The sequence below is a fragment of the Acomys russatus genome, chromosome 2, assembly GCF_903995435.1.
Source record: "Acomys russatus chromosome 2, mAcoRus1.1, whole genome shotgun sequence".
Lineage (NCBI taxonomy): Eukaryota > Metazoa > Chordata > Mammalia > Rodentia > Muridae > Acomys > Acomys russatus.
The window spans coordinates 27941372-27953424 of record NC_067138.1 but is presented as its reverse complement, the minus strand read 5'-3'; the positions used below and the strand labels follow the sequence as shown (position 1 = coordinate 27953424).

The 12053-nt window shown below is 38.8% G+C and overlaps 1 protein-coding gene across 1 annotated transcript in view; it reads right to left on the bottom strand.

The window, feature by feature from the left end:
• Nucleotides 1-12053, bottom strand: part of LOC127201237 (lipoxygenase homology domain-containing protein 1-like) — a 339490-nt gene that overhangs the window by 28462 nt on the left and 298975 nt on the right. The window contains 1 exon segment of the mRNA XM_051159652.1: nt 1979-2198. Coding sequence (XP_051015609.1) covers nt 1979-2198 — 220 coding nt within the window.

The window sequence follows — 12053 nt, the reverse complement described above, 5'->3', positions numbered from 1 at the left end:
CCTCTGTGTATGTCACTCCTGACCACACGGGCACTTGCCCCTTGTGAACCGCATGCACTTACCTCCAGGGGTACTGGATGGAGTGACATTAAAAGTGGTGCACTGGAAAGCTGCCCAATGGAATAAGGGCTCCAGGCAAGGAGATCAAAGGTTGAAAGTAGAAGCTTTCCTTCTGTATAGGCCTAACATTAGAAGTTAGGCAGAGGCTCAAATTCAGGGAAGAATAAAATATTTGAGCCAGAGACTCAAGGGAAGAAAATCAAGGAAATATAGATAGAACTGTAAGTACATATTTTAAAAGCATAACTATATTTTTTAAAAGCTAGAGGAAACAGTCAAAGAACTAGGTCCAACACATATAACAAACCATTTGAAGAACTATTTAGTGACAATGCTGATGACACTGGTTAACATTTTCGTGGCAAATGTGTGCTAGGAATTTTGCTAAGTATATAATCTTGTATACTCAGCAAATATAATCCTATACATCTCAACTATATAGTCCTATACATGAGACAATGCCTTGTCTCATGCTCTGAAAGTCATCCTGAGTCATAAACACTGTTCTTATACCTATTTTATACATGAGAATGTTTTTGCCAACTGAGAGTTAGCTTATCCAGGGTACTGCAGATGAACATACCACAAAACAAAGGCTAGAACCCATTCATTATGGTTCCAGAAACTGTAGAAAGTTCTTTAGAATCAAGTGCCAAGCATAAAAAAGAAGTCTGGGACATTAAACACACACACACACACACACACACACACACACACACACACACACACACACTAGTCCATATTCATGTGTTCACATTTCTTCACACACATACAAACACATAGAGTAGCATACACACATAAAGGTACATACTTATGCATATATGCACATAAATCCACATGCATAAAAATGTACATAAATATGCATGTACACATATACGTATATATCATCTCTTATCTATATAGTCATTTAATAATAGTCATTGACAGAAACATTTTCAGTACGCTATTGGACACAAAATCAGTTTGGTTATCAGAAATACAGGGAATAGAGAGGACAAATCAAGGCAGCCTCTGAGTTTATTTTTAGGCAGTGTGGTGGTTTGAATGAAAATGGCCCCATAGGTTCATAGGTTCATACTAGGAGGTGTGGCCTTGTTGGAATACGTGTGGACTTGTTGGAATAGGTGTGGTCTTGTTGGAGGAACTGTATTGGAGGAAGGGGCAGGTTTTGAGGTTTCAGATGCTTAAGGTAGGCCCAGTGCCATTCTCTTCCTGCTGCCTGCTGATCCAGATACAAAACTCTCCACCCCTTTTCCAGCGCCATGTCTGCTTGCAGGCTTCCATGCTCCCTGCCATGATGACAATGGACTAAACCTATGAAACCATAAGCTATAGACCCAATTAAATGTTTTCCTTTGTAAGAGTTGCTGTGGTCATGGTGTCTCTTCACAGCAATAGAAAACCTAATTAAGATAGGCAGCAATAACAAATAGTAAGGGAAATCAAGTGCTCCTGAGGTCATGATTGCTGACATCTATTTACATAGTATAGCTAAGAAGAAAGTCACATTTGAATGGTAGCAAAGGCCATTCCAAAATGAGTTGGCCTTGTGCACATCTCTGTACATTTTTTAAAAAAATAAATCTTGCTCAGACACAAAATCAATGTACCCAGGCAGAGTAGGAAGACCTCACAGCATCTGTGTGGTACAACTGCATGCTGCCTATTGACAAATAAGGGTTATAGAAAACTCTAATTTCAATGTCTGTTAGATGAAGTTTTATTGGCCACATCCTTGCTTTTTACCATGTGTTATCTACAGCTGTGCCTCACTGTGCTGACAGAGTTGAGCAGTTCTGACAGATACTTTTATGTCCCATAAGTTTAAGATATGTGGTGTCTGGTCTTTGATAGGAAAAAAAGGCAACCCCCTAGTCTAATAATCTCAAGTATTTTAGTTTAAAGTGAAATCACGTACCTGGAAGTGGCCCTCTGTGTGCCCTTACAATGGGCATCTCTTTCCATGTGTCCCCATCATTTTCACTGTCAGATATCCAGGAATTCACAGCTAAACAAAGCAGTTCACATGTGGCTATATTTTCAAGTGTAATTTCTTCCACATACCATCTGGGATCCTCCCCACTGTTGTCATGACCAATGCGGATTTTGTAGATTTCACCAATATCTTTAAGATTAATCTGTACCACAAAGAGGAAAAGGAAATCAAAATCATTGCCTCTCAATTTTGATTTTTTTCAAATGGGAAATTTTTACTCAGTTTGAACTCAATATTTACTTTTAAAAATGAAAGTATGCAAATACAAATAGTTTCCCTCGTAAGTAGCTACCAGTCACAGATGAAATGATGTTCTACATTAGAGAGTGAGGCACATATCCGCTGAATGTGTAGGATCCTAGCTCTCAATAAAACCAGACACATTTGTTTCCTCTTTTTCTGTGGAGCTGAATTCTGTGCACTGTGGCTCAGCTAAGCCCTCCCTTTAAGGCCTCACAAGCCGCAGTCAGTGTGTTGGCTAGGCTAGCCCACCCTCAGAAGGCTCTGGAGGATTCCAAACCTTCCAGGATGGTGTCAGATCCCAGTGGAGAGCACAGCACTCTTCCATACAACTCTCAGCATTCCATCCAAGTTCCAGTATCTCTCCTGATCTCCTTCTGGGTGTAGTCTCTCAGAAAAATCTATGTAGGGTTAATATGCACTTATATACCATGAGTGGTGAGTATATACCTTGCATGTTTTTCTAGGTCTGGGTTACCTCACTCAGGATGATTTTTTTTTTCTAGTTCAATCCATTTGCCTGCTGATTTCAAGATTTCCTTATTTTTAATAGGTGAATTGTATTCCATTGTGTAAATATACCACAGTTTCTTTATCCATTCATTGGTTGAGGGGCATCTAGGTTGTTTCCAGATTCTGAATACTATGAATAAAGCTGCTATGAACATAGTTGAGCAAATGTCATTGTTGTATGGTGGAGCACCTTTTGGGTATATGCCCATGACTGGTATAGCTAGGTCTTGAGGTAAAAACTATTCCCAGTTTTCTGAGAAAGCACCACATTGATTTCCAGAGTGGTTGTACAAGTTTGCAACTCCTGAAATTGATCATAATTCCTATTGCTACATTCTATAGTTAAAAACAATTCTATCTGCCGTCTTGTATTTTGTCTTTTCTCCACACCACAGCCTCATGCAACATCTTCTCTTCTCTTTTATGTTATTATAAATGCATTGTCGCATGAAGTTACTTTTGTGTTAATCTATGCCTGATACCCTTTTCTACTGAACTATCCTTATTGGCAACATAATCCTGGGTTACCATATGGCTGAAAAGTGATCTTAGTAAATTCTGTCCTATAACAAAAAGGCTCTTAGTGGTGGTTTATGGAACAAGAAGTCAAGAGGCTAGCTTTAGAGTGGACGCTGACTATTATTTCTAAAGCCATGCAGTTATTGAAGCCCTATCTCATAGAAATGTGTTAATGTGGTGTGTAGTATAGGTAAACGAACTTCTAAAATCTCCCTCAAATTTACAAAGAGAACACGCTCTAAATTCACAGTTATAAAAAATAATATGGTGGGTAGAACTTGAGTTTGGGTTGGTATCAGACAAACTTAATTTTTAAGGTTTCCTCTTCTTTTGTTTGCTATAGAAACTTCAAGTTTCTCAGCTTTACTAATCTTCAGTACTCTGATCCTGTTTGAGCACCATAATACATACTGAGAGTCCTTAAAGCTAACACCCCAAATCTGAAATGCTCCCAAGTCTAAGCATGTTTGGTGCCAGTGGGATAAACACTCTGAGGGGGGAAATTATGGTCCCTGGAAGCTGTTTCATGCACACCATTAAAAATCCTGCATAACATGACCTTTAATCCATGAATAAATATAGGTACATGTGAAATGAATTGCATTATCTATATGCAAATATTCCCAAATCTAAAACACTTTTCATCCTACATATTTGAGATGAAGGACACTCAACTTTTATCAATAATCTTATAAAGATTATAAGCTTTAAAACAGTGGGTTTTCAATCTTCCTAATGCTGGGACCCTTTACTATAGTTTCTCATGTTGTAGTGACCCCATCCATAAAATTATATTTGTTATTCCTCAAAACTGTTATTTTGCTATTGTTATGAATCACAAGTGTCTGTGCTTTCCAACTGTCTTAGGTCACCCCTGTGAAAGGGTAGTTTGACCCCTAAAGGAGTGATGACCTACTAGTTGAAAATTATTACTCTAAAAATATTAGTAACTATTGCTTTGTCAATCAGAATTTTGTAGTAATATCAAAGAGAAAATGTCTAAATCTAATGACAATAGAAAAGACCCAACGGGAACTCAAAGACTAGATAAGAAATTGCTAACCCTATTAACAATGGTGATAAAAATAAATATTTGTAAATGATTATGGAAGGGTACTGTGGTACAAGCACTAAGTTATTGTCACGAGTGACTGCGCCATCTTGGGGCATTCATGTGGGCCCTCTCGCAAAGATCATTCCTGCCAGGCTTGTTGATTGTTTATACTGCATATTTGCTCCAGTCTAGAGAAGACTTGCCTTGCATGAGTCTTCATACCTAATTAAGGCTTTCCGGGTACAGCCTGCTGGAAGAGAGGGAGCAGCATGGCCGTTTAAGAAATTCCCACTAAGCTCTGCAAGGAACCCTCTGAGTAAGACGCTGGAACTGTGCCTCATTTTGTTGTTGGCACCTTACTTAGGAAGTGGAGTGGATGTTGCTTATGTCTCCCTGTAGGAAGAAACCTTAGCAACAAGTACCCACACATCATACACATCTGAGTCAGTTGATCCCAGCCAGAGCTACAGTAACCACACCACAAGCTAATGGGATAGAATGCCCTCGAACTTTGTCTAGCATAGCATTCAATGGTTAAAAAGTTTTAGCTTTATATAGCCGACTTGGGTCACCTCAGCTTAAGTCAAATACAAATATAACCTGTCAAGGAATTATTCTTGTACATGACTCCTCTTAGTTTCTGTATTTAGCTCTCAACATTTGAAAATAAAAAGGACACTGATTCCAAAATGTAGGATAACTTTCATCACAAAGATGCACCAAGTCACAGCTCAGCAACTTTATGTTCTCAAAGGAGGCCACAGACACAGTTTAAAATAAAATAGTTTCCCAATTCAAGGGCCAAAGAGACTTATGGATTGAAAGATACATGGTCAGAAAGAGAGAGGCAATGAAATCTGGAAATACGCTGCATTCTCGACGTCCTAGTGGTACATTTTGAAAATGGAAATGATACTAATAAAGTTTCCTCTATGGAACTGCAGTGTATATTTAAAAATGCTACTGGCGGGTATCTAAACTTGGTAGTTGGAAGACTTCAAAATTTAAAACTTCATTCATCATGCATGTGTGTGTGAGACGTACGTGTTTATATATGGGAGGGGTATACAGGCAGCATGGCAGGATCCGGCAGCACTGTCTGTCAGCAGAAGTTCTAAGTGGTAGCTGCCATAACTGGGTCATATTTTGTTAGGAATTTGGGAATGAGAAGAAAAGCATGACACCTTTCATTGGAGTCTACATGGAAACTGGGGACAAAAGTCTCACTACATTTGTTTTCATTTTTCTTGCTTGCTATCAGTGTACGCTATCTTGTGTTTTGTTTTTTTGGCTCCAATTTACTTAATTATTTATTTATTTATTTACTTACTTATTTATGGTTTTTTTTTTGCATTTTTTTATTAATTTATTCTTGTTACATCTCAATGTTTATCCCATCCCTTGTATCCTCCCATTCCTCCCCCCCCCCATTTTCCCATTATTCCCCTCCCCTATGACTGTTCCTGAGGGGGATTACGTCCCCCTGTATATTCTCATAGGGTATCAAGTCTCTTCTTGGCTACTTGCTGTCCTTCCTCTGAGTGCCCCCAGGTCTCCCCCTCCAGGGGACATGGTCAAATGTGAGGCACCAGAGTACGTGAGAAAGTCGTATCACACTCTCCACTCAACTGTGGAGAATATTCTGACCATTGGCTAGATCTGGGAAGGGGTTTAAAGTTTACCTCCTGTATTGTCCTTGGCTGGTGCCTTAGTTTGAGCGGGACCCCTGGGCCCAAATCTGCCTATCATTTGTGTTTTGTTTATATTCAGCCCAATCCCTCTCGTGTCTCCCCTCTCCTCTCAGTTGATCCTCTGTCCCTTCCTTCCTGCAAATACTCCTTCTACTTTCAGCGAAGACATACACATAGGTTTTAGGTTCCACATAGGTGATTAAACTGTGTGTATTTGTTGTACCTGTCTGAGTCTGGCATATTTTGCTTAACATCTAGCTCTATCCATTTTACTACAAATCATATAATTCATTTTCTTTGTGGCTGAAGAAAACATCATCAGTTTGTATATGTAACACATTTTCTTTATCCATTTATCTCTTGACATTACACTCACCTCATTTCATTTTCCCAAGCCTTAAGTCTGTCTCTGTTTGTAAATGAAAAGTACTGTAAGGACCAAATTCAGTAACCTTTAGGACACACTGTGGTCCACAGATGAGTCATCCTCCACACATCTGAGGACAGAGGAGGTGGCGGGGAGATGTGGAGAGGCTTCTACAGTGAAGCCAGAAAATTCATGTTGGCAGCTTGTATTCAGACCACCACAATCCTTTTCTGATGTTCATTTGATTGACACAGTTGGAGAAAATCACAGAGTAATTAGAAGACTATTCAAGAGATAATTTGAGGATTATCACAAAAATAAAGTTTTCCATTTATTCATAAAAATGAAAATACTAGTGCATGAAAACAAGAAATTAAAGAAAAAAACCATGACTCTCACATTGGAAAACTGTACCTCAATAAAGTACATTTTCTGGTCAAATTCCACAGAACAAGTATATTGTACGTTTCAACTACAGAGGCTTTTCTACCCAAAAAATTCAGATCCTAGAGAATAGTCTGACAGAACATTAGGAAGCCAAGCTAACAGGATCTGTGACTATTTATCCTAGATAGGGTTACTATTGCTGTGATGAAATAATACCATGACCAAAAGAAACTTGGAAGGAAAAGGTCTATTTGGCTTATATGTCCATATTATAGTGCATTACTGAGGGAAGTCTGGGAAGGAACTCAAACAGGGCACGAACCTGGAGGCAGGAACTGATGGAGAGACCATGAAGGAGTGCTGCTTACTGGCTTCCTCATTATGGTTTGCTTAGAGTGTTTTTCTATAGGATCCAGGAACTGTAGCCTAGGAGTGGCACCAACCACAATGGGCTGGGCCCTCCCACATCAATTGTCAACAGCGGGATCTTATGGTGCTGTTTCATCAGTTGAGGCTCCCTTCTCTCTGATGACTCAAGCTTGTGTCAAATTTGATATAAAACTAGCCAGCAAACTATTTGTACTGACAGTTTATGGAAAATAGTAGTCTTTGCTAGGTGCTGGCCTTAAATGTAACTCTTAGACTCTGCATAGGTAATGACTTTCCAGTGGATTTTCCTAATGTGTATACTCTGGATTTCCAGTGAGAAGCTTCTGTTTTTTCCTCTGTAGGTACTACCTAAATTGTTTTCTTAAAAATTCAATACTAAATGGAAATCACATGTTGGTCACAGTCTGTATTATCTTTTAGGAACACCTTATTCCTTGAATAAAGACATAGTTTTGTGATTACTGAAATATATGCACTGTGAAGGTGGACACTAAACTTGATATGTCTTTATCAGATAGCAACATTCATTTTATATATTTACTGTGAATCAAGAAACACCGCTACCTATTCTTATGACTGTAAATACATCAAAAATTGAGTTTGAGATTATTGTGCTAAGTGGAATATAGCAGTCAGAGAAAGCAGTGCTATATGATTTCACTCACATAGTGTCTAAAAAGGCCAAGCTCAAGAAAGTGAGAGTAGAAGGTGATAAGCAGAAGTGGACAGCAGGGTTGACCTGTGGGGACCAAATTCCTGTTAGACAGCGAGAAGCAAGCAGTTCCACTGTGCTGTGTACAGAAAGAGAGACTGTTCATAACAATGAAGTGTGTATTTCAAAATCCTAGATGAAAGGGTTTTAAAAGCTTTTGTCATAAAGAAGTATTGTTTGAGCAGATACAGATGTTTAATTGGATTTTGATGTTACACAGTGTATCAAAAATAACACGGTATTACAGTAATGTGTGGTTTTGTTTGCATGTATCAGTTAAAAATAAATTAAATTTATGTTTAAAAGCCACTGAAATTTTTTTAGAAAAATGAATTAGGCCAGCAAAACAGCTCATCAGCTAAGAGTACTGCCCAGCAAAAACCTGAACATGATCTTGGGACAAACAGCAGAAAACAGAACTGACTCCAGAAAGTTGTTCTCTGACATGCAAGCACTCACATGCTTATGTTAACGCATGCTCTCTCTCTCTCTCTCTCTCTCTCTCTCTCTCTCTCTCTCTCTCTCTCTCTCTCTCTCTCTCTCTCTCTCTCTCTCTCTCTCTCTCTCTCTCTCTCTCTCCCTCTCCCTCTCCCTCTCCCTCTCTTCTCTCTCTCTTCTCTCTCTCTCTTCTCTCTCTAATATCTCTTCTCTTCTCTCTCTCTTCTCTCTCTAATAATTAGTAAAACTTTAGATTTTTGAAAGATGTTTATTAGCATATTTTTGTAATTAGGAGTTTCATCCTGAAGATGAGAACTGGTTTGCAGCTAGCCTGTCTCTAGCAGTTTGGCTTATTTGACATTTGGAACACCCCATAAGCCATTGTGAATAGCCATGGAATTGAGACAATAACTCCCTACGTAATTTAGTATGAATTTGTTTTCTGAGTCCACATTCAATGTTTTTTTCTCCCTTCTCACACAGATAAAAATCAGTACATTTTTGGACTTAGGAACAGATACTTAAGGAAAGTGAGAAGCAAAAAACTGCTATATTCAAGATATTCATATAATTTATAGTATGAATTTTAATACTTTTGCATCTACAGAGAATATAAACAGTTTTCTATATGTAGAAGAGGTGATGATATTTAAACATAATTGTTAATTGTCTTTTTAAATTTTCTTTATGCATCAGGTGTTAAATACTATACTGTGCTTAATGACTTTGCTACCATTACCAAAGTCATAATGGATTGCTGAGAATAAGATTTCTGCAGAAACTCCTGCTGCTCTCTGGGTAAATTTCCTCAGTAACATTTTGCAGATTGTTTGCATCTTTCATGGGAGTGAATTTATTAAAATTTCAAATGGCACAGGACTTTACAGGAATCCCATTTATTAACTCACCTTTATTTATTAAAATCAATAAATAATTAAACATGTAACATTGTATATGTTTATATCTATATTTTGTACATTTTGCATTCACTTTTCCTTTTGGAATATAATAACTAATTCATGGCCTTTCACAGTCTCCAATTTTTCAATTAACAGCTGTGATTATGATCACCATTAAAATGATGGTACTTGCTGCTTACAAATGGAAGCCCTTTACATTGTGTTTCTGTCCTTGGACAATGCCCTTCACTGTTCATTTTCTGATATAGACAATCTGTCATTAAGACCTCTTACTATATGATACTGAATTGTGTCAAGCTAACAATTAAAACCAACCAATACAACTAGGTTTATATTCCATTTTGTTTGTTGTACTAGAAACCAAACCTAGGTCTTGCACACTCTAGGCAAGCAAACTGTCACTGACCAATGTACTCAGCTGAGCCCTTGATGTGTTTTTAAAATTTTTTATTTTATTTAATTGATTTATTCAGATTACATCTCAATTGTTATCCCCTCGCTTGTATCCTCCTTTTTCTCCCTCCCTCCCTCTTTCACCCGATTCCCTTCTTGTGACAGAAGGGGACCTCCTCCCCCACCATATGGTCATAGCCTATCAGGTCTCATCCTGGTAGCCTGCTTATCCTTTCTCTGAGTGCCACCAGACCTCCACACAAAAAGGAAGTCGTCAAATAGGGGGCACCAAAGTTAATGGCAGAGTCAGTCCCCACTCTCTACACAACTGTGGAGAATGTCCTGTCCATCAGCTAGATTTGAATAGGAGTCCAAGGCTTACTGCATATATTGTCCTTGGCTTATACAGTAGTTTGAGTAGACTCCCCTGGGTCCAGATTCACCCAACATGGTGTTCTTGTAGGTTTCTAGGAACCTCTGGATCCTTCTATTTCCCCATTCTCCCATACTTCTCTCACCTAGAGTCCCAATAGGAAACTCCCACATCTATCCCAATCTCCTGGTAAGTAAAGACTTTCATGGTACATCCCTTTTAGGCTAGTGTCCAATTATAAATTGGCATATACCATGTGAGTCTTTCTGGGTCTGGATTAATTCAGTTACGTTAGCTACAGGCAACAAAATGGAACTCCAGGTCAATTCTCTGTGTTTGCTCTTTTTTTTTTCTTTTTAGAGATATGGAATTAGCTTTCCTTCCAGGTCACTGGTTCTTTGACGGGAGTTCAATTTTAGAGATACAACCCATGAAAGTCAGTGTAAAAGAAGAGAAGGCAGCATTGAGACAAAGGGACAGATTAGAAAGTGTTCATCTTGTTACATCATGAATCTGAAGGAGCTTTCTAATTAAGCACATGAAGTTACTTTCCCATTTTCACCCAGAGTATGTGATTTATTGAGCTCTGTCACCTGCCTACAATGATCGCTTCACTCCCCTGACCAGCACATGAGGTTCAGTGCTCTGTGACACTCTTGCACAGGTCAGGATGCCTGCCAAGGTATAAAGAGTACTGAGCAGGCCTCCATTGCTCAGTGGAGCTAAGTCCACAGTTCACAGACATGCTTTACACAGCATGAGCTATGAAAAGTAGAGTGGGATTGTGCACGGAAATTATTTGTATGGTTTGGTAATTCTGCTTCTCATGAGGAAAACCCCTGGGATTGCCCAGGAGTCTATACCGGTGTATCAGAATGAATGTCTCTCTTGCCCCTGGTTTGTGTGGGACTTACTCAGCTCTGCCCCATACAGGTGGCTCTGTCTGTAGCTACAGCAAGTTTGTCCCATTTCATCTAATGGTTATTACCATGCACCTCCCTTTGCTCTTCTTCCAAAATCCCTTGGTTAACTCATTGTTCTTCATCCTCTATCCCCAATTTCATTTTTTTTTTCATTTTTGGGGACCATTCTTGACAAGTCCTTAGTAGTGATCCCCGACTCTGCCCTTCCTATATGCAGCTTTGCAGTTCAAGATGCTTCTTCATTGCAACATACCCTTCCCTACATACCAGTGTGACGATTCCTAGTGGCCAAGTCTTCATTCATTTCCTCTTCTGAGGACACCAGTGACCTTCACTTGAGTATGTTCTCAGCTCTGTACCACTTGTTGCCCACTCATCCTCTCCTCTCCTTGCCTGTGCCTAGCCCTTTCTGTGGGCCCAGTGTGGCACTTACTGTGTTCTCACATCTGATTTGGCCAGCTTGAGAGTGTCACCCTGGAACACCTTATCTCACAGAGAGCATCCCACCACTGCAAATATCCTCTTATATATTGCTCTGTGGCTGCTGTTCTGAGATGCTGGCTTGAAAAGGACAAGAAACAGGCACAATGAAGAATGCTAGTTTCCAGTGAGCATCTACTTCAAAGCTCAGTCAAATTCAGTGCTAATCAAGGCAACGTAAGATGACCTTAGCATAAAAAAATATTCTAAGTAATTAATTCATGGCATCTGGTGGAAGATTTTGTACATTTTTGTTGTTTCTTGTTTTGTTTTGTTTTGTTTTTCTAGTTATTTTATTGAAATCCCTGTGAGTACTGTTTTGGGTCAAACTCCACGGAAAAACTATTTCTTTAAGAGACTGTCACATTTCACAAAGGCCTTTGTGAAAATAATATCAAACAGATTGAATGATAATTAACATTTTCTTTAGCACTGGAAGTTTGTAATACTGCAGCCTGAACGTGATCAACTGGAATAAACACAGTGTGTTACTTATAGAGGAAAATTATTTTATATACATCATACATATGTGATTACCGGGAGATTTAATAAATGAAATAAAGATATATTGTAGATAATTTACTAAGGGAACCATTT